The sequence below is a fragment of the Papaver somniferum genome, chromosome 6 (assembly GCF_003573695.1).
Source record: "Papaver somniferum cultivar HN1 chromosome 6, ASM357369v1, whole genome shotgun sequence".
Taxonomy (NCBI): Eukaryota; Viridiplantae; Streptophyta; class Magnoliopsida; order Ranunculales; family Papaveraceae; genus Papaver; species Papaver somniferum.
In genome coordinates, this window is record NC_039363.1 from 173163235 (window position 1) to 173186178 (window position 22944).

At 38.2% G+C, this 22944-nt stretch overlaps 2 protein-coding genes across 4 annotated transcripts; one reads left to right on the forward strand and one right to left on the reverse strand.

The window, feature by feature from the left end:
- The first annotated feature begins 1530 nt into the window (after window positions 1-1530).
- Window positions 1531-4582, forward strand: LOC113290149 (DNA-damage-repair/toleration protein DRT111, chloroplastic-like). 3 transcript variants are annotated; one of them, XM_026539690.1, is made up of 3 exons: window positions 1531-2451; window positions 3759-4080; window positions 4247-4582. In XM_026539690.1, exons 1-2 carry the CDS (start codon window positions 1531-1533, stop codon window positions 4053-4055), a joined length of 1218 nt encoding a protein of 405 aa, XP_026395475.1. In that variant the 3' UTR covers window positions 4056-4080; window positions 4247-4582. The 3 variants fall into 3 exon arrangements, with proteins under 3 accessions (XP_026395475.1, XP_026395474.1, XP_026395473.1); XM_026539689.1 differs by having other exon boundaries at window positions 4172-4518; XM_026539688.1 differs by having other exon boundaries at window positions 3759-4518.
- A 1284-nt stretch (window positions 4583-5866) lies between these two features.
- LOC113291822 (BES1/BZR1 homolog protein 2-like) lies at window positions 5867-6730 on the reverse strand. The gene has a single exon (XM_026541312.1). The coding sequence runs from the start codon at window positions 6728-6730 to the stop codon at window positions 5867-5869; it is 864 nt and encodes a 287-aa protein (XP_026397097.1).
- Window positions 6731-22944: the final 16214 nt, after the last annotated feature.

Here is a 22944-nt window from a genome sequence, read left to right on the forward strand (position 1 = left end):
TTGGGTACCCAGGTGTGCTTAAAACTTAGATAATGCTGGTTGAATTGCTCCAAACTATCAAAAAAAAATGAAATTTTTTATGTAGATTTGGGCCAGTTCGGTTACCATATGTCAAGAACATGTAACAGAACACACCTGACAGTGTAGTTCGATTACGTTTTCCAAACACGCAGGTTACCGAACTCGCTCGTTAATGGAGGTTTTGGTCGTACAGTGTAATGTTCGGTTACCTAGGATAAAATGGTAGGTAACCGAACTTTGAACTTAACAATTTATTTGGGTACATCTTGTGTGTTCGGTTAGTTCGCAAACTTCAACGCAACCAAGTTTCTAACCGAACTGCAGGTTAAAAGTAACCTAGTATTAGAAGTTCGGTTGGTTCGCAAACTTCAACATATTTTGCGAATCAACCGAACTGGGCTTATATATGCATATATGCAATTAGGAAAACGTTCGGTTACTACGAAATTTATTTCTTGGCGAATTAGGTAGAGTTCGGTTACGAAGTTTCAAAGGTAGAGTTCGGTTACAAAGAAAACTTGACATTTTTGCGAACGAACCGAACTTGTGGACTTCTCATTATTTTCGTAAACTAAAGTTCGGTGATATCCTTATTTTGCGAAGGAACCGAACTTATGGACTTGTGTTGTTCTAACACGAGGAGTTCGGTTAAACGTATTTTTTTACGAATCAACCGAACTTTGAGTTCGGTTAAGAAAAATTTAATTCGTGATAACCGAACTTTTCTCTGAAAAAAACCCTCCATTAAACCTCTCTGCAACTTCCATTTTCAACTCATTTTAATGATTACTTCTCATTTATTCAACCAAAAACGAATGACAAGTAATGAGTTTGTGAGAATATCTTTGTTAATGTTTCAAATTAAGCTATATATATATATATATATATATTGGTGGTGGTGGTAATCGGAGGTGGTGGTGGTAATCGATGGTTGGTGGTGGTGATAATCGGAGGTGGTGGTGGTAATCGGCGGTGGTGGTGGTGATAATCGGTGGTTGGTGGTGGTGATAATCGGAAGAGGTGGTGGTGGGAGGAGGTGGTAGTTATATATACAGGTAGTTATTGGGTTGGTTTTAAATTAAATTAGGTTAAGGGTATGTTAGTCATTTCAATGTCTTAGGACACCCCTTATGATTACAGGGAAGATGCCAAACTCCCTGTAAATCTTTGGAGGCCTAACACGGACTTCTTCTACTTGAGAATGGAGATAAAAACTCAACACACAGGAGAAACAAACAACTAATCACGACGATTTCATTGTTTCATTTGAAAGAAGACAAATTGTTGGAGAGTTCCGGAGATCACCGCCGAAGCGAACCTGTAAGTTTCGTAAACCCTAACCCTAGAAATCTCTTGTCTTTTGGAACAACTAATTATCAGTTTTGTCTAAACCCTAACAATTGCAAATTCCAAAATTCATACCTAAAAACCTTTAATTATTAAGCTCTGGGTTGGTATAGTATCTGAGAAGAAGACTTAGATTTCTGTAAATTTACACAGAGAGATAGAATGTTAGGTGGGTTATACGGGGATTTACCACCCCCTTCTTCAGCTGATGAAGAAAAAAGCAAAAACAACACCAGTAGTAACTCTGCTGTGTGGTCCAGTAGTGCAAAATTTGCACCGGCTGCATTACGGAAAACATCATCGTCACTTTTTACACCACCTCAGTCGGTTTTGAGATCACAACTGTCACAGATGAAACCCAAAACTCAAAGTTTGTCACAGACCCCCAAGCCTGTTGTTGTTAGTTCGGTGGTGATGCCAGATGAGGGAGTGAGACTGCCGAAAATAACAAATCAACAACCTGCATTAGTTGGGGTTACGTCGAATGTAATGGAGGAGTATGATCCTGCTAGACCTAATGATTATGAGGAGTATAGAAGAGAGAAGAAGAGAAAGGCTGTGGAAGCTGAAATGAATAATGAGATTGAGAGACGACGGCAAGAAGAAGAGGAGAGAGAGAGGGAGAGGGAACAAAGAGAAAGGGAAGCTGCAGAGAGAGAAAGGGAAAGGGGTTCTAATGAATCAAGTTCAAGACCAGCGCCATTGAATATATCTGGTGAAGAAGCTTGGAAAAGAAGAGCAGCAATGAGCGGGAATATGGGTGGATCATCTGCACCGAGATCACCATCTCCGACGTCTAAGGGGGATGGAGGGTTTAGTATTGGGAAGTCAGGGTCTGTTGGGTTAGGTGTTGGAGCAGGTGGGCAAATGACTGCAGCACAAAAGATGATGGCAAAGATGGGGTGGAAGCAGGGTCAAGGACTTGGGAAACAGGAGCAGGGGATAACTACTCCTTTGATGGCAAAGAAAACAGATAGACGTGCTGGCGTGATTGTGAATGCTAGTGAACCCAAGTCAGAGAAGAAACCAAAGAGTGTCAACATTAATGGTGCACCTACTCGTGTTCTCTTGCTCCGGAATATGGTAAGCGTATATCCCTCTCTAATTTTTCATTATGAAGTACTACTGTCAACTCTCAACAGCATACAAGAATGCATGTTTATATATCAGGATATAAACAATTATAGCTTAGATTTTCACTGATTAGTCTGATGCGTATAGAATAAGAGACAAGTCATAATGGTCATACTACACCAGTGCTTTCTTGAATATCTGCCCTTTCTTAAGCTTCGGCCAACTAGAACCTACAAATTGTGTTGAACGATCATCGTGACTCCATGTGTAGAAACTAATTTTTGTTCTTTGGGCAGGGTGATTTGTAAAATACAAATAGGGAATTTCTTGATCAGTTGATTGGGTTTAGTTTAGGCATTTATGTATTTTAACGACTTTTGCTGACCAATTAAGCACGCATGGATGTTTGAACTATAACTGTATGATGCATTACATCCATAATTGATGCATTACATCCATAATATTCAATTGGTATGCCTCTTCTTGAAATAATTCCATTAGATTACATATAATTTCACTACGGGATACAATACATCAATAAATGTAACCTATATGGTGAAGAACATTTTATGACTGATTTCCCATATCTTGTATTCACGTGATTGCACAATCTTCAAGACTTGAATTCATTTTTTCCTTTAGAAAGATCTGACAAGTGAATGGAGGGATTGAATGAATAAGAAGGAAAAGAAGAAAATAGACTAGCTCTTTTAATCTTGTCATGTATGACTAGTTTTACTCATTTGATTAAGGGTAACCAGAAACCTGTATTTCTTGCACTACATGACATGGTTGGTGATGAATTTGTTAGGTTTCCGCTGTTTAGACCTATTATGGTGCAATTGATGGGACTGTGTACTTGAGAGTTGAAACGAAACTGCTTAAACTAAGGACATAGGTTATGTGAAGTAAGAGATACAATGTCTACAATGTCAAGAGGTTTACCATGAATGGGTACTGTATCTAGATCCATTAGCTGATGTCTGCTGCATTAGCATTTTGCTCTCCAAATGAAGTTTGAGGTTGTGTTCTATGCTTGAGATAACTTGATGAAGTACCTTTGTGTTAGGGCAGACACCCAATTTTTTTTCATGCTCCAGTTAGTACTTTGATGGCCAGCACTGAAGTTAATGCACTTATGCACTATCTTTTCCTTTCACTTACAAAAGTATATTTATTGAAATAAAGTGAAACTGGAATGGAGCAGTTATCCTTAAATGTATCAAATGCTGTTTTGAAAGTTGTGCATTTCCGCGTCAGCCTTGTTATCTTGGAAAGCTGTACAAGTTCTTGCTAACTTACTATTTCATTTACAGGTGGGCCCTGGGGAGGTGGATGATGAGCTAGAGGATGAGGTAGCATCAGAATGCGCAAAATATGGAACGGTGACTAGGGTCCTGATTTTTGAGATTACAGAGCCAGATTTCCCAGTAGACGAGGCAGTTAGGATATTTGTGCAGTTCGAGAGATCAGAGGAAACTACCAAGGCACTTGTTGATCTTGATGGTCGTTTCTTTGGTGGAAGAGTAGTTCGTGGCACATTCTTTGACGAAGAGAAGTTTGGTAAGAATGAGCTGGCCCCAGTGGCTGGGGAAATTCCAGGTTACACTTAGAAGGAAACCTAGAAAGAAGAACAATGTAAGTGATCTTGAGTAGGACTGTTTTGGCATGTCTGCTGCTTTTGCTCAGCATTTGTGGTGTTGGTTAATATTTTTTTTGCTCCGTTCAGACATCCACAGTGACAACTCCTCTGGGTAACGAAAGACATGTAGGTGATCATAATTTAATGGTTATCTTGATGCAGACCAGCTGATGACTATTCGGAAGCACATTTACTGTTCAAAGACTGCTTGAAATCCTAAAGGCAACAATCTTATGCTACGTTGTTGTTCAGGATATGCATTGCTGTATAAGACAAGACAAGTCTGTAAGTGTACTTCATTTTCTTCAAAAAGATTTTCAGAAAATCAGCAGAACAGTGTTGTTAACTACTATGAGCTCTTCAGTGAGGGCACATTTATGTCTACTTATAAACAATATGCTATAATACAATCTTGGTAGACCTTTGGGAATGAACTGTTTCTCGCGTTTGTTGTTTCTGTAAGTTCTTCGAACGATCATATAAACCTTTTCCTTCCAACCACCGCACATGGAACATATGCTATCATTATATTATGTTGCTCAAACATTATATCTGCCTGATAGTTATATGGATAAGAAGTTCATGATCTGGTATTTGTCCCCTACTGCCTGATCACCATCACTGTTTCCACCTCATGGTTCACCATTACCACCACGATTGTTGCAACCTCAACGCAATCAATTTCTTTTCATGGTATTGCTACCTTGTTATTGCTATATCACCTGTAACTGCCATCTCACCATATTTTTTGTGATATTGAGCTCATAATCGAGTCATGTGGTTATGAATTTTGTTGCAGTATAGTCTGTTTAGCTTTTACTTACCCTTGCTTCAATTTTTTTTGCTTTTTTTCACTGGTAAAGTGGTAATGTGGTCTATTTTGGAAGAGAAGATAACTTTCTCAAATTAATCTTTATCACTGACAGTGTATTAGGTGCATTAGGTGGTAAGTAGGTCGTACATCCTTCATGCCAATAGTTAGTTACCGACAACCTTGGCACAGAACGCCGTAGTATATCTTTGTTAAATTTTTATATGGATGGAGATTGAATTTTTATCCTTTATCTTGTAAGGGCATATTTTAGATGATTCAAGTTGTGATTTAATCAAGGTCTTTTCCTTTTTTGGAATCAAATATCAAGTGAGTTCAATTACTGTTATTCAAACACTGGGAGGTAAGGGTTTCAAATTTTAGAAGTAACTGTTTGGGATTGGGTCCGGGGGATAATATTTGTGTTTTCTGGTGAGTCCCTTTTGCCAATGTCAGGTAGTGTTTAAAATGCTTTTGGCAGTGTAGAGAGGGGTATTAAAGTTACCAATACAAGCAGAGACAGAAAAAAAACTGAAAACAGACTGTCAACCAGAGGGGCAGGTATCTAAAATTAACCAGACCAACATTCAAACGCACCTGTATGTAACAGTTTAAATGCCTTCCATTCTACAGTAATAAAGCTGTTTAAATGCATATCAATCAATCAGTTAATGCTGATAAAGACTGAAGTTAAAACTAAAAATATGAAAGGTCATCAGCATTCCAAAATCCTAGCTTCCTTCATTAAAATGACCAGGGAAAAAAATTAGAATTGGTTAAAGACATAATAAGAAATTAAGAACCGATAACAAAGACATAATTTGGAAATTCTTATTTGTACCCAAAAAGTGAAACTATTCCTTGAGGCGTTTTTTACATGACTCAACCAAATAGATGATACCTTGAAGAACATATGAATATTAGTTCTGAGCACACTGAAGTAGTGGAAATTCTTAGTGGAAGTATAGTTATCAGGCTAGAGTAGAAGACTGATGTTGAGGGGATGCTATTGGTGTGTTCAGATTTGATGCTAGGGTCTCCTGATGATCTTCATGTTGCTGCTGTTGGAAGTAATACAGTTGTTGTAAATTTGGTAGTGGCTGTGGCATCTCCATTGACGACATCTCTGCAGTATTGGTAGTAGTACCAATGTTCATCTGTCCATTAATACCGACATCGCAGTTGTTGTAGTAACTAGGCATACCAAAGTAGACAGAACTCGGATGAACACCGTTATCACCATTTTCATTAGTAGTAGCTGGAGAGAAAATCTGGTTATCTGGTGTTTGGTTGTTCAGAGATCCGACAGGTGGCAGTGGTGGTGGTGGTAATAGAGGTGCTGGTGTTGAATGGTGATGATGAGGAGAAGCAGTAGTAGAACATTCACCTGACCCGCCTCCAAAACTACTAGTAGGAGTTGGAGTACCACTAGTAGTACTGCAATAGTAGTAATACTGTTGCTGCTGTTGGCTCAGTGAAGATGATGTTGGGGTAGTAATGGTGGTGGTGGTGGTGGTATTGAAATGGGGATTAGCAGCAGAAAGTTGTTGATGATGATTTTGAACGCGATAAGTGGTACCATCAGGTTCTATAAACCAACCAGCTTCACGAGCAAGTTGACGAAGAACATCATTAATATCAGATCTTGGGGGTAGATTATAACCACCATGTTTCCTAAGACCAGTGAATATTTTAGTTGTTATAGCTCTTCTTTGCCTTTCTCTCATCTTTGTTTTCTCTTTTTCACTTGCACTCCTTAATGCTACTCTTTCTGTAATTGATCCGTTCATCCCATCTCCTCCTCCACTGCTACTTGATGATGCTTTTGCCTTCATCCTCTCTCTCTGATGGTGGTGGGTTTCTTCTGCTGCTTCCTCCCTTCTTTGTGGGTTTTAATTCTGCTCCTTGTCTCTCTCTGTTTGGGTGATGGGCATCAAATATGGCAGGATGAACCCGTACACTGCTCTGCTCTGCTATAAAACAAGTATTATTCCTCCAATAGAGAGCACGGTACTAGCACAGAAAAAGAGGCAAAAGTACATGAAGCTTCTGCCAAGGTTGTTAACGAGATTAACATGACAATATTCTTGCTTTTACAAAGGACAAATCCTTTTTACTTTTATTTTTCTATTTTTCTAAGTTACTACACCTGGTTGCCTCAAATTTTGATGTCTCAGTGGATGGCCTTATCTGCCTGATTAATTTGGGGTCTACAACCATTATTTTGGGCCTACGACTACAAGACAAAAAAATAATATTTTGAAGTAAAATGAATAGTCCCTTATCCAATTATTTTACTAAATGGCAAAACTATCCTGATTCATTAGTGCGAATTGGGAGGTTAAATGATGTTTAATCAAGTTAACCCCGAAATCAACTACCATTAATTCATCATAAAACTTGAAAAAATTTAATTTGTTTTTCAAAACTCGATCCAGAATCTGTTGATGTTAGTGCAGTTGTAAACCGATTTTGGGTTGAGTTTTTTCAAAGGATGAAGTAAACCCAGAATCAGGTTTTTTCAATACCCAAATAAACAGATTATCGGAATCGGTGTTTACATATGCCCAAATAATCCGACTATATCTTACTTTAAGGAAAAAAATATTTATTACATAGTTTAGTAAATTAGCGCATTACATATATAGGATTCAGTATGGCTATTCTAGAATTTGACACATCGAATGTTCGTCAATGAACCTCCGAGCACGTCGGTACAACGTTGTATATTCTTTGTGGTAAATGAACTTAGTTTCCCCATTACGAATTCTGCAAAGCTCATTGAAACGTTCCAGCTGAAATTCATTGAATTCTTAAATGTTAGTATGCGAACTTTTAACGATGACATAAGTATAAATATTATGGGATTACTCACTTTTTCCCTAAGAGGAGCTTGTGGATGATGTTGGTACACCATATTTCTAACTTTAACATACTCTCGCGTTGCACTTTTTATGTAGTTGAATCGAAATGCCAAGTCTCTCCATTTGCGGTACTTCGGATTCTCGGTACGCCCGTAAAAGAACTCTTTAACTCTCTTCTAAAACATTGAATAAAATTTCATTCGGACGTTCACGGAACGTATTAGCAAACGATTTAACGACACACAAATCTTCATACGGTTCCCATTCCATTTTCTAGGCTAAGTGTGTGATGCGGGAGTGGCTCAAAGAGGTTGTCTTTATATAGATAAAGACTCAACGACTATTTTTTTCAAATTCAATTCACACAATCAGAATTTAGGGATGTCTAAATAGACTTATTGTGTCCTTGCAAAATCATACTCCCTCAATTTACACACAAACATGCCTATTATTTTGAAACGGAGTGAGTATAAAATATTCCTCTCAATAATCGGATGTAAAGTTGCATATGTAATCCAATTCTCGGCAAAAAAAAGTTACAGAGAAGGTGCCACTTTTCCTTGCAAGAATCGGATTACATGTGATGCCAACATAGACCGATTATAAAGGTTGTCAAAATCTGCCGCTCCATAATCGGTTTTTAATGTGTCACTTGTAATCCGATTCTTGTCAAAAAAAGATACAGGAACATTGTCACTTTTCCTCATAAGAATCGGATTACATGGGATGGCCACATAAACAGATTATTGAGGTTATCAAAATACTGATTTTTTTTTTTTGTTTTTTCAGAATCGGACTTTAGAAATATCCTTATAAACCGATTATGAAAACTAAAAAACCAGGTGAACAAAATTTCCAGAATCGGTCTATGTGGTGCACCTTCAGAACCCGATTTTGAAATTGTTCCCCTGGAGAATTGCCAGAATCGGATTTTATACAGGTAAATGTAAACCGATTGTGACAGAAAAAACTTCCAGAATCATGCATTTTTTGCACACACATATTGTAGTTGGTTCTTTTGTCGCGTCTTAGAAAAACACAAACAATTATCAAAAGAAACTAGATTCAGTCATTCATAAACTAGGAATATAACCAAACATAATTCGACAATAAGTTTAAGACATAAGTTTTGATACCATAACTATCCATAGTTAAAGACATAAGTTTGAAACCATTTATTCATCAACATCCCCACCACGACCATGTCCACGACCACCTCGTCCTCGTTTAGCAGGTTGGGCGCTGCTCGATGCACTTTCAAAATTCTTTTTTGAGGCGACTCTCTTCCTCTTTTTCTATGTCTCCTCCACCGGTTCCCCAAACTTTGCACCTTCTTCTACATCTTCGAGACTGTTCAACTCATCAATCAACTTTTCATTGGCCTTAACATATTTCCCTTCCCTGATAGCTAGTTGTGCTTGGGTTATCAAGTACCCGACTCGTCTTCTCTGTTTCTATTTTGAACAACAAACATTAAACAAATAATGCTAAAACAATTAACGAAACCGTAATTGAGAAATAATACGCACCAGGAATTCGAGAACTGCATCTTTGTCCTTTATCCGGGGCCTCTCATCTACTCGTATCACTCGAGTATGCGAAATATTGAGGTACCACGACATGTAACTCAGAATTGCCTCATCATCTGTTCTCAATCGACCATCCATAGCATGTCCGTTGTACCTTCTCTCATCCCAATATTTACATGATGGTAAAGGGTCGTGAACAATATCAATATCATTATCAAATGACTTGGTTCTTTTCTCATCGATTTGAAACTTCTTGTGTTCCTTTGGGATTTTTTGTACGTATCCACATTGTCTTGCGACTCTCGTCGGGTTGCACATCCTCTTGGGTGAAACAAAGGCCCAAAATAATGAGCTTGCTCGTCTCCCCCAACCATCTTTCCTTTTTCTTTGGCAAAATCATTCTTCTAAGGGCCAAAGACAACATCTTTCGTCGTCAAGTTTTCCAACTGGCGTCTCAACTTCAGATAACTCACATCTTGGGACTTTTCCTTACTCTTGTAGGTGTACATGTATCCATAAAAGTTACCGTCCCATTCCCTGTTCTCCAAAGCCCTTTTAGAAAATATTGGGAAGTGCAAATATATTCAAGTCTGCAGAAAATCCATATTCCCTCCGATTTGGTTCATGTCAGCCTAGAAGCCTTTCTCAACTCGTTCAACGAGTGTGCAAGGATGGCAGTGCTCCAAGAGTATTTGTGAATCTTGTCAAATGGTTGCAACAGCTGAATAAAGTTGGCGTTCACACGGGCACCGGAAACGTCGGGAAAGATAACAGATACCAGGACATAGAGGACACACGCATTGGCCGTGGAGAAGATACGTTCCTTGGTTACCTCTTTTGCCTCAGCACGAAGTTTCTTTGTTCCACTAAAGAGGTCCCTCAACTCCGAGAGATGAAATATCCTCTGGTTTGATTTTCCTACTAGCATCTGCGACTTGGTCATCTCCTCATCCCATCGGAACACTTCCTTGGTGAACGCGTAAATCTTGTCCCACTCAAGCTCTTGCGCGTACTCTTTGTGCTTCACGGCTTTACCATCTATGCTTAGCCCGGCAATGAACTTTGCATCAAACGGAAGATGAAAATTATCCGTTTCCCCGTAATATCTCTCGGCAAAGGCGGAACAAAGAGGTTTGTCGTAAACAAGATCCAAATTCTCGACCGCAGCAAACAACCCCGTAGATTTGACTAGATCGATTACTTCCTCAACTTCCCCAACGGTCGATTCTATGGCTTGCATTGGCCAATTTTTCATCATTTGGACTGACGTTCCTGGGTTCATAAGAAGAACGACATCCTTGTGATCCTACAAAAAAACAAATCCGATGAAAAATAATCAAAACACTATACGGATAATAAGTTTTATGTTACATAACATAAGGTTTAGGTAGTTACTATAGTATGACAGACGACTGCGACCCAACTCTCTTTATACCCCCATTACACCCGTCCTCCATCACCGGGTAACCCGTAAATACGATCATTAGGGACACGAGGAAACATCTTCGCCAGGTCGGGCATGTGGTCCCCTTTCTTCTTCTTTGGGACATCTTTCTTACCATCTGTGTTAACTTGTCCTTGAGTGTCTCCTCCTTGGACTTGTTGTTGAACTTCTCCTCCTTGGACTTGTTCTTGCACTTTTTCTTAAACTTTTCCTATCTCTTCATCAGTTTCCTCCTCATTTTCTTCTTCATCACCTTCCTTGCCACCAATTTCTTCTTCATCACCTTCCTTGCCACCACTTTCTTCTTCATTGACCTCTTCCTCATCACTTTTTTCTTCAATAACTTCTCTATCAACACCTCCTTTTTGAGGTGGCGGGTCATTGATTCAGATCGCTTTGGCTTTACTCCCCGAGCCCCTCCGGTGGGAAGCATTTAAATTTTTATCACCCTTTCGACGAGGTCCCAAACTATGACGAGAATCAAAGTCATTTTTCCTCTTATATTTATTTTCGGCTTGCTTTTGTTGCTTGTCCTTGTTTGGCCTGTAGAATACGGAGATAAGCGACAAACAACAATGGAATTGAATGCATAATTTTGAATTGAAGGTATACAATCGGTTTACTCGATACACATTTAAACTCCGATTCCTAACATAACACCTCGACAATCGGTTTATATAAGTCTTAATGAAATCCGATTCTAACAAGAAAAAGTGACAGAAAAATTGGGAAACTTTTCTTGCAGGAATCGGTTTACTCGATACTGTTATAAAACCCGATTCTAACATTGCACATCAACAATCGGTTTTTTAAATACAAATGAAATCCGATTATGGCTAAACAGTGGTGAAACAAAGGCTGCATAATCGGTTTATGTGGACACATATGTAATCTGATTCTAGCGAAAAAAAGTTACAGGAAAACGATTATCCCTACAGTTATATAATCAGGCTATGTGGACATTAACATTGTCTAATTCTGGTTCAAATTTCTCGAACCAGAAAACACATGCAGGCAATCAGGGTATGTGGTCCAGAACATCAACTGATTCCTAATACAATCGATTCACATGTACAATAACATAAACCGATTCTGGTAAACCCGAAAAAATTTGAAATCAGAATTATCGATTTTTGAGTGATTGCAAGTTACTAAAACCTAGTATAGAGGATTGGGTTAGTAGAAAAGTACCTGATTCGACCCATTTCCTCCTCTTGTGCGATCAAAGATGGTTCGTCTTCCTCAACCGTTTTCTTCTTCGGTTTGTTTCCAATCGCTTGAACAATTCCGAGATTACTCGTACTAGGATAGTTCCGGTTAGTAGCATGCTTCACTCGTTTCGTCATTATATAGATGAAAAAAACACCGACTAATCGTTTTTGGATCGTCGATGATCGACGATGTTTTGGTTTCAAATAAAGGAAAAAAGAGGGAGAAAAAGAGAAGAACGGTCGGTTTTTAAGTTAGGAATTGAAATTGATTTCAGTTTTAGGTTTTATTATTAAGAGTTAATGGGAGTAAATTTGTAGTATTAATACTTTTTAGAGGATAAATTGGTAGTTTCAGCAAATTTAGACACCCCGAATTCTTTTCCATTGGGTGGATATGGAAATCTATAAGCCCTAAATAATCACCATAAATTAGCCGGGCTTATCTGGGTCCAGTATGCTCAAGAAAATATTTATAATTAAGCTGTATCTACCCAGAGCTACCCGTCTTTAATTACCTCAGTTTGTAACATAGATTCTAACTCATAGTTTACCATAGGATATGTCAGTGGTCAATGTTAAACATTCTACAATTTCAATGGATAAATGTAGCCAGGCCATTTTGAGGGCTACCCAAATTGGGGTTATATAATCAAATAAAATATGGTCACTTTAAAGTAATTCTATGAAAATCTCATATCCATTTATTTTCGATAATGACTTATATTAATGATTAATTTGTTCCTAATTAATTAGTGTTAGTTAATCGAATATGTTGTTAGTACTTTATTATCTTATTTTTTCAATTATCTTATTTTTTAATTTTATTTTTATTTTTATTATTATACAGTTTTGTTACATTTTTATTAATTTTTTTTTGAAAAATATATAATTTTATTTCCTTCAAAAAGAATTAAAAAATGAAATACCTCCCCCTAAAAACCAAAAACCCAAAAACCTCCGCCTGAAAACCAAACCATCATCGAAAAACCACCTCCTCTTCCCATCCCACCACCACCACCTCGATGGTTTAGAGTGGGGTTGGGGTGTCCGAGTCCTTTTGCTCTCTTTTCTTTTTTGTTTATTTTCCACGCTGATTTTCTTTCTCGTAAACACGACTTGTCTCCCTTTCTTCATAATTTCTATTCTCTTGTGAGTTTTTGGGTTATACGGTCTTCTTCCTTTAAAGGTGTTCGGGACAAGGTGCGTTGTGAATGAGGAGGATGACACGAAAAAAAAAATAACAGATTATGTATTAATGCCACAACCTGCTTATGTAAAGTCGCAGATGGACATTTTACTGCTGCGATGAAGGCCATTAGTTCATCAGGGGTGGCGCAAAACAATGCGAATACTAAAAAAACCCTTGAGGATAAACATCCAACTGTGCCCCCTCCACACAGAAACCATCTATTCCACTACATGAGACGTCTTTAGTAGCATAAAAGGGACTATTCTAAGTTGTATAAAATCTTTCCCTAAGGATACCTCGTGTGGCAGGGATGGTCTCCGGGCACAACACCTCTTGAATGCGTTAACAGTGGTTGTTAATTTGTGGCTCTGTGGGAGATGTCCACCTAACCTTGCAGAGTTCATTGCGTCATCTCCTTTAACGCCTCTTCTTAAGCCGGACAAGAGTATCCGTCCAATCGCTGTTGGAACGATTTTGCGTCGTCTTGTGTCCAAAGTGGCTTGAAAGGGGTAGGAAAGGACATGGTTGAATACCTACATGACTATCAGTTCGGGGTAGGTGTTTCTGGGGGTGTGGAGGCAATCCTTCATGTTGTGAACAGGTTTGTCAATAAACACCAGAGGGATGATAAGCTTACTATGTTAACAGTGGACTTCACAAATGCTTTCAACCTTGTTGACCATACGGCTATGCTTTTCGAGGTGCGCAAGTCATGCCCTTCCATATCACCGTGGGTAGAATACTTATATGGGCAGCCCACAACACTTTATGTGGGGGACTACCATATTTATTCTTCTGTGAGGTACAACAGGGTGACCCATTAGGACCGTTGTTATTTGCTTTGGTGCTCCACCAGCTTGTAAGGAAAATAAACGAGAAATATACATTATCCCTACAGTCTTGGTACCTAAACGATGACACTATTATTGATGACACAGCAGAAGTAACGAAAGCTCTTATGGTTGTTCAGACGGAAGGGTCAACATTGGGGCTTATTTTGAACATTAAGAAAGCAGAATTTTTTTGGCCTTCTTGTGATGGACGAAAGTTAAGGGATGAGATGTTTCCTGCCGAAATTTTAAGACCAAATAATGGTGTTAAATTATTGGGAGGAGCAGTCAGTTTGGATGACGTGTTTGTGAAGGGTCTTGCCACCAAGAGAAAAGAAGAAACAGTAGAACTAAATTATTGGGAGGAGCAGTCAGTTTGAATGATGGGTTTGTGAAGGGTCTTGCCATCAAGAGAAAAGAAAAAACAGTAGGTTTTATCAAAGCTTCGTGATCCTCATAGTGAATTATTACTTTTACGTGTGTGCATGGGTATTTCCAAGATGTTATTTGGACTTCGTATTTGCCATCCAGAATACACCGTGGAGGCAGTGGACATTTTTTTATAAATGCTTGAGAGAGGTGATTGAGGGAATAATGGTTTGTGGGGGTCCGTTCTTTGGAGAGCTACAATGAAGGTTATCTACACTTCCAATTAGATACAGAGGGCTTGGCATATACACTGCTAGTGAGGCTTCCCAATATGCTTTCCTAGCATCACGTGTCCAAACCTGGGGATTACAGGATCATATATTAAGGAGTGGGGAGGTAGAAGGCATGGATGAAAACTTCAACAAGGCTTTGATGACGTTATAAGAAACTCTCCCTGATTTTGACTTTAGCAGCTTTACCAACGAAGACATCGCCCCCACTAAAGCCCAAAGTACTTTGGCGTCTGTTCTTTTTGGTAAAGTAGTTGAAGACATAGACATAGTTTATGACTTGCCGGACAGATAAAAAGCATTTTTAGGTTGTATGCAAGCAGGGCATGCCCAGGATTTCCTCTTCGCTATTCCAATTAAAGTCCTTGGATAGAAGATGTCACCCGTGGAGTATTGGGTCATCCTTAAATATAGATTGATGATCCCCTTATACCCATCGGACACCCGTTGTCCTGCTTGTATCACTGGGTGTTTGGACGCTTATGGGGAACATAAAGTTCATTGCAAGATAGACCCTGGGTTTAAACATAGACATGATCATGTGAGGGACACTTCTTATGATGTACGGTGGAGAGCTGGTATTTCAGGGAAGAAAGAGGCGGTTGTCAACTTTTTGACTGATCCACTCGAAGGGAGATCGACACTCAGGCCGGCGGATGTTTTAATTTTTGGGCGGGCTAACGGAAAAATGCTTGTGTTAACCTTACTAGGGTTTTTCCGTTAGTTGGCATTGGAAACGGAACGTTTACAGTCGGGCAAACAGTACTGAGGGCTGCCTCAGGTAAGATAGCGAAACATGAGAAAGCATGTCATGATAATGGGCATGCCTTTATTCATTTATCTTTTGATATATTTAGTTTTTTGTCTCCAGAGACGGTTGGACTCCTCAAGAGAGTCCAGAAAGTCATGCACAGTAATGTCATGACTCTCGGTTCGAGAGACTTTGTTTTTAAAAGGATAGGATTTGGAAATTTAAAAAGGGCTTGCGGTGCAGCTTGTTGCGCGTTTGCCTATTACGTCGATGTAATTTGATTTCATAAATCTAACTGTTTTCATCTTAATAATCGTTGGACTAGATTTTTACTTGTTAAAATTGGCAGGTATTAAGTGAATACTGCCGGTTGTGAATGTTGTGTTCCGAGAATGAAATGAGAATGGCAGTTTAGTACTTTTACCATTTTTAGACACCTCTTGTCTCTTTTTGATGAAAATAAATTAAGAGCCCCAAATTATATTGAGGTCTCCATCAAAATTGCCAGGCAATGTAGTAATTTTTGCATGCTTCAATTACGAAAAATGGGTCATTTGTCCAAATATTTTTAAATCACGGTTCAAATGGACGAGTAAAAAATAATTTGGGTGAAATGGCCAAAAAATAAATAAATAGTAAGGATGAAACTGGTTTCATCCTAGCTTAAATTTAAAAAATAGCAAGGATGAAACTGGATACATCCTGTGTAAATTATAAATAAGAAAAAATATTTGAAAATTGGCACGATGAAACTGGTTACAAACCAGTTTCATCGTGCCAACACAAATACCCTTATCCATTATATAAATATCCTTCTCCTTTTAGAAAGAGATTTTTTGAAAATAAAAATACCAAGTCTGTCCTCACCGACATAATGATTTAGATCTAATTTTTCCACCAAATGAAAAAAATCCTATTTCTACTCTCTGTCTCCTCCTCTACCGAAGACAGCCACCACCAACATCTTCATTTCCGTCACCGTTGGAACACCACCTCCACTACATCACTACCACTACTTCCGCCACAATTCCAGTACCATCTCTACTCGATCATCTTCATATCAGATTTCATAAAATAAATTTCGGATTTTGAAATTTCAGTTTCAGGTGATTTCTGAATTCGAAAATATCAGTAATTTCAGTACCATCCAAAGATTCAGGCGATTGAGAGATGTGATTTTTAGGTTTCGATCTATGGCAACTTCAAGTTGAAATGTAGAATCAAAGCCATCCAAATTCCAGAGATTAATGAATCAGGTTTGTATCAAAAACCCTAAAAATATCCATTTGATTTGAATCTCGCATATGTTGGATGTGTTTTTATGATATAATTCAGTTAGTAAAACAATATCTTTTATTGTATTTCGATCTGGTGCTTGTGGTGGTGGTGGTGGTAGATGTTGTTGGAATGGAGGTGACGGTGGTGGATTCTGTTGTAATAGTGTAGGCGATGGTTTTGGTGATAAAAGCATCAATATTGGTCGTGTAGGAGCAGCAGTAGAGTGGTAGTACTGTAGATGTGATAGACACATTTTTGTGTTTAATTTGTCCTCAATGTTCTGTATTGTTAGTACTCGTTTCGTACTTATTATGGTGTTTTATGTTTTTGGAAAAATAAGCTCTTGCGGCGAAATTGGCTCGAAAAGTGGTGTTTTACACCCCCGAAATGTGTTAAAGGCACCCCAGAAATGCGCTGAAGGAATCCCAGAAAAATTACTATTTACGCCCAAAAATACTATTTGCACCCCAAGGCAAGTGCTAAAGGGACACCCGTACATGATTAAGGGGAGGAAATCTTCTTCCAAAAATTCAAAAATGAAAAAAGGCGGGAAAAATGACAGCAACAATGACAGAGTTTTCGATCGGATTTTGGAGGAGTTTTTGTGTGATTCAATCGCTGAAACTTTATGGGTAGTTGTGATATGTCCTAACAAAGCTAGTATGGGTGTTTGTTTCGATCAAATTTGTCTGGATAACTTGGTTTAATCCAAACAGGGAGTTGGAGGAAAAACATGAGCTTACACGAGTTGTGGTGAATCTAAACGTGTACTGCACGTGTTTGGAAGCCTTAATCAACACTTTGGAACGTGAAGAAGATTTATAAGGAATTTAATCTATCTGCAGATGCGTAAAAATCAAAATCATTGATAAAAAAAGAACAAAAATATCCCGAGTAAAAGAAGATTATTTGGAGTTAATGGAGGAGATTCAATGTCGCAATCACGTATAAATATGTTCACAAGGTATCATGGAAGGGTGTCGAGAGTTTGGGGGGTCTGAGGAGAGCCAGAGAAGAAGAAAAAAAATCAAGTTACAGAGCTGCCATTTTTCTGGTGCTGCTGAAGAACGCGAAGAACATAAGACCCACACTGAGCAGTCTTATTTTGCTACAGTTTCAGCGACTGTCGCTGGACAGTCTTATTTGTTACAGTGACAGCCGAGGGTCGTAGTTCTCTGGTTTGTAACAAATATAATTGTTACAAACCCGGTTTTGAATTATTTCTCCCTTTTCATCATTTGTAAACCCATCTTTGAGCATAAATGAAATCAACTTTTGAGCGTGTTTCCAACATGATGAGAGGATAATTTCTCCCACAACCAAGGCAGTGAGGAAGCTATTTACGCATGAATAATTGGTAATCATTTATTCTCTCTAATTTATATTTTATAATTCACTCAATCACTGCTTTTGCAGAGTTTTTAATTGTTTGCAAAATTTTTCTTCATTAGTTGTGATTCAATTAGATAGGTTATGCTTTGTTTAGATAATCAATGCTTAGGGGATACAATTAATTTTTGATAATTTTCCAGATTATTTGTGAATTAAGAAATAAGAGTCTTAAAAGATAATTAGAGTTTTGAAATATGTATCATTCAATTTTGCGTCATAGTGGAATCCAGTGTCTTGGTTATCTCTCGCCCACTTTGTTAATATTTTTGTATATAATTTTATTAAATCTTTAAATTGAATCTTCACAAGTCCGAGAGTTTGAACCTCATTACTACAACATCATTCAAAAATAATATGAAGATGGTGGCAGCAACAATGCCAAATTAATAGGGAAGTGGGAGCTGTGCTTAGGTATGGTTGCTGGTTTGTATAATGAACCGTGCAGTAGATGGAGGATGGTTGCAGTGGTGATGGTGGTTGTCGATGGTTCCAAACAGTTGCTGGCATTCGTAGTTAAGAAGACCAGGTAGATAAAGAAGACAACTGCTGCCATGGTTAGCAACTTTTGGTGGTATACGATGATGAAACAATGAGAATTTAGGACTTGTGTGTTGTTTTGTATGGATCCTGGATGCTGTTGGAGTTGGAAGGAATCGGCTTCTGAGCCGCGAAGGGATTTTAACATACATAATTAGGCAATGACAGGACTTTGGTAATGGAACTGGAATTTGTTGTTCTATGATGTTAAGTTATTCAGGTGGTTGAAACCAGTGGTACTGAGATGGGTTTATACCAACAAATGGGTAACTGCAGAAGATGCTGAGATAGAGAAGCGAGACAAGGGACTGGTGGTGTTGGAGTTTATCGAAGTTTAAATAACTGTGAGAATAAAGTTTTCGACTGGGAAAAATTTGGCAGGTAGCAAACAAGATCCTAATGGAGTGAGGATTTGCCGAAGCCTGTACAAATAGTAGTGCCATGACCAGAGTTGATGGGTGAGTTGGCTGTTTGAGCAAAACAGTACTTGGAAACAGTATTGCTAAGAAGAAGAGATGTATAAAAAGAACAAAACAATGTAAGAAACCAACAATGTCGATGACATTGCAAAAGTTGTTTGCTTCTTGTAAATAAGTGTTCAAAGGACCTGAGATGATTCAAAACTCACTAGAAGTTCAAAAATTCCGGCACATTCTTGGTAAGTTGATAATACTTAATTATTCGTACTGTTTTGAAATTAATTAATTAATAGTTACAGATTTTCAGTATACAGTAGATTAAGAAACATGTATTTTGTAAACACATTTAGGTTAGGGCATGGTTTTAAGATGTATGGTTTCACTAAAGCATTTTCCAATCAACTTATTAGATTGGTTACTCTTCTTTCCCGGGATGGTAATATTTGGCGACACAACCAAGTACGGAATTGCTAGATCTGAAAAACGTGCCCTGCTAATGAACAAGAAATACCAAACATTTCAGGTCGTGGATGTCGGAACCTTTAACAAAATCATGTCCGGACAGATTCAAGTACTAATTCTTAAGACAACTATATTTCAGAATCTTGGGTTTATCTGTACTTACTTGCTGATCTCCTGTATTAAGGCGCTTTCTTTTATCCCCTTCCCAACAATGCTACAGGTTTTGCCACCGAAAAATGGTCTCTGTTGAAGAGGAAATATGGTCTTTCTTGTGCGGAACTGGTGCCAATCGCGACTTTATTTTTTCCTTCATTTAAGGTATACCTTTAGTGGTAAATTAAATCATCTTTATGCATACATCTTAGAGTAATCTCGACGAACCTGTGGTGCGATGGTAGCATACTTGACTATATGTCAGAAAATGTTTGTTCGAGTCAAACCAGGTTCACACATTTGTGTATACTTTTTCTTTTGGACACAATTTCTGCTAGTTGCCTCCAAATCTGAAGACAACTTGTGCTAGTTGCCTCCATATTTGGAGACAACTTGGGTTAGTTGCTTCCACTTTTGAAGACAACTTTGTGCTAGTTGCCTTCACTTTTGAAGACGACTTGAGCTAGTTGCCTCATATTCGGAGACGACTTGAGTTAGTTGTCTCAATTTTGTTTTTGCAACTTGTTCCTGTATACTATTTATTGGAGACAAATTGAGCTAGTTGCCTCCACTTTTGGAGACAACTTGAGCTAGTTGCCTCCGGTATGGACACTATTTAGTGGAGACAACTTGAGCTAGTTGCCTCCGATATGGATACAACTTCAGCAAGTTGACTCCACATGGTAGTGGTGGTCGTCGGCGGCGGTGGTTGGCGGCGGTGATGTTGGTGGACGACGATGGTTGTTAGCGGCGACGGTGGGTGGCGGTTATTGGCGGCGACGGTGTGTTTGGTGGCGGTGGTGGGGTATATTGGTGGTGGTGGACATTGGGGGTGTTGGTTAACGGTGGCTGTGTTGGTTGACAGTGGTGGTGGTTGGCGGTGGTGGTCGTCGGTGGTGGTGGTTGGCGTTGGTGGACAGTGGTGGTTGGCGGTGGTGGTGGGCACAGGTGGACAACGGTGGTGGTAGTTGGCGGTGGACAGTGGTGGTGGGCAGTAGAGGTAGTCTTTTTTCTTTTTAGTGGTTTTGTATATACACTACACAAAAGAGGGTATTTTAGTAATGTATTAAGTTTAGGGGTATTTGTAAAGCTCATAAGAGTATATTTGCAAGGGGCCTCATAATAAGGATATATAGATAATGTTCCCTAAAATAAATTAGAGCCTAGCCAAAGTGATCAGTGGCAGTTGCTACATTTGAGAAAGTAGAGCCATCTAATTGTACAAGTTGATGGATATCCTCCAACCTATGTAGGTGGGTAAAGGAAGATTGTGAAACTATGGAGTCTACATTTGTGCGCACTCCTTAACAAGTGTGTACATAACATTTCAATCTCTATTATTGATTTAATTTAGGGAGTTATATAATGAGGGTCAAGATTCTAAACATGGAGGGTAATGAAACCATTAGTTAAATAATCAACCAATCAGAAGAGTATGTTAAATATACAAATTTGGACTCGAAACTATAGGAGGAAAAATGGTGTTCCCTAAGCACCGTGGCCAATATTTGTCCAAGTTACCAAAAAATACCTAATTCTAGAAAATAGTCGGTCATTAGTTTAAAATGCTCTGCAAATTGGGCGAAAACGACTTAACTCAATCATAAACTTTCTATTAATTTTCGGTCATCATCCTTATTCAAATCTCCCTCAAACTATGATCATCACTTTAAGATTATTTTTTTCAATCATTTTCATATATTTGCAGTGATACTTTCTTAGTTGTGGAAATAGATCAGACTATCATTGTTTTTCACATGTGAGTTTTCAGTTCTTTAGTTTTCTTGACTTAGTTAAAACTTGTTTTCATAAAATCCTTTTCATGTTATTTTTCTACTTATTAATAAAAGCTTAATTCTTACAGGTTTTTCCTTGATAAAAAAATAGTAGGCAACCAGATGTGGTAATAAGAAACCATGTTCCCATTTTCTGACTTTGAAGTTTTTTTATTTCTCAATATATTCCCCTTTTTTCTAAAAAAAAAGTAGTTGTGTTAGGCATAACTGTAATGCTAATCATTTCTATAATGGTCCAGGCGGTACAGGTTGGTGCACCAGTGCTGAAGAAGCTGAATCCAGAACCTGCCGAGAAGCTACAAGATGGGATCGAATCAGGGGAAATAAAAGATTAATATTTCTTAGTGATAATCAGAATGTGATAAACAGTATTAAGAAGAACAGTTTTGGTGTAAATTGGACTTCAAAAGCTATTCTTAGACAGGATTTAAAGTCCAATAATTTTTCTGCTTGTTCTTCCTTTGTTTATATTCGGAGGTCGTGTAATATGTTAGCCGGACAACTTAGCAAAATTCATTAACAAACATTTGTATGTACATGTTGATTCTAGACTGACTATGGGACAAGTCTAGTAAGGAAAAGTGGTCTAGTGCTATTTATAATGGAAACAATGTAATTCCTTTTTGCTAGTTCTATAAATTTTCCTTTTATCAAAAAAAAAAAAATCTATAATGGTCCACAATAATGTGATGCAGCTGTCTCACATGAATGTTTATCCTATGAAAGTCATCCCCAATCAGCATCATCATCTAAATCCTCATCATCATCTTCAACCTCAAAACTAGAATTTTCAAACTTTTCTTTTACCTCCAAAATTTCAAGTGGGGAAGGATCCGGTAACATGTTTAGAATGGAATTATCATGACATGGTAACATCATTTTGAAAAAAAAAAGATACAAACGTTGGATAATTTAAAGATAATCTTTTGGTGTCACATTCCTCTTATAAAAATTTAAATCCCTACTGAAAATGCGGGGGTCTAACAACCACACCCAACAATTCGTTTGGCAATCTGAGAGGACTTACTCCAATATACTTTCTAGAGAATCAACTAGAAAGTCAGACTCAATCTAGAGTAAAGTATATCTAAGAGTTTAATATCTCGAACTCTTAATTCAATCCGCAATTAGCAAATAGAAATCTGCGAGCCCGATTGAATATAAGAGGAATAACTTGAATGGTACCAAATACCAACGTTCAAGTATCAATCAATGTAAATCAACAACCAAAGGTTGGATATTCTAATTGATTGATCTTAACGCACAACCTGTGATATTTCAATTAGATAACAAAATATAATGCGGAAAAGAAATAACACAGACACCATAATATTGTTAACGAGTAAACCGCAAATGCAGAAAACCCCGGGACCTAGTCCAGATTGAACACCACACTGTATTAAGCCTCTACAGACTCTAGCCTACTACCAATTAACTTCGGACTGGACTGTAGTTGAACCCTAATCAATCTCACACTGATTCAAGGTACAGTTGTGTTCCTTACGTCTCTGATCCTAGTAGGATACTGCGCACTT

Bases quoted from the DNA above. Each gene is read 5' to 3' on its own strand.
- LOC113291822 (XM_026541312.1), bottom strand. From the start codon at position 6,730: ATGAAGGCAAAAGCATCATCAAGTAGCAGTGGAGGAGGAGATGGGATG.
- LOC113290149 (XM_026539690.1), top strand. From the start codon at position 1,531: ATGTTAGGTGGGTTATACGGGGATTTACCACCCCCTTCTTCAGCTGAT. The intron at 2,452-3,758 runs GTAAGCGTATAT...TTTCATTTACAG, and splicing joins TTCTCTTGCTCCGGAATATG to GTGGGCCCTGGGGAGGTGGA.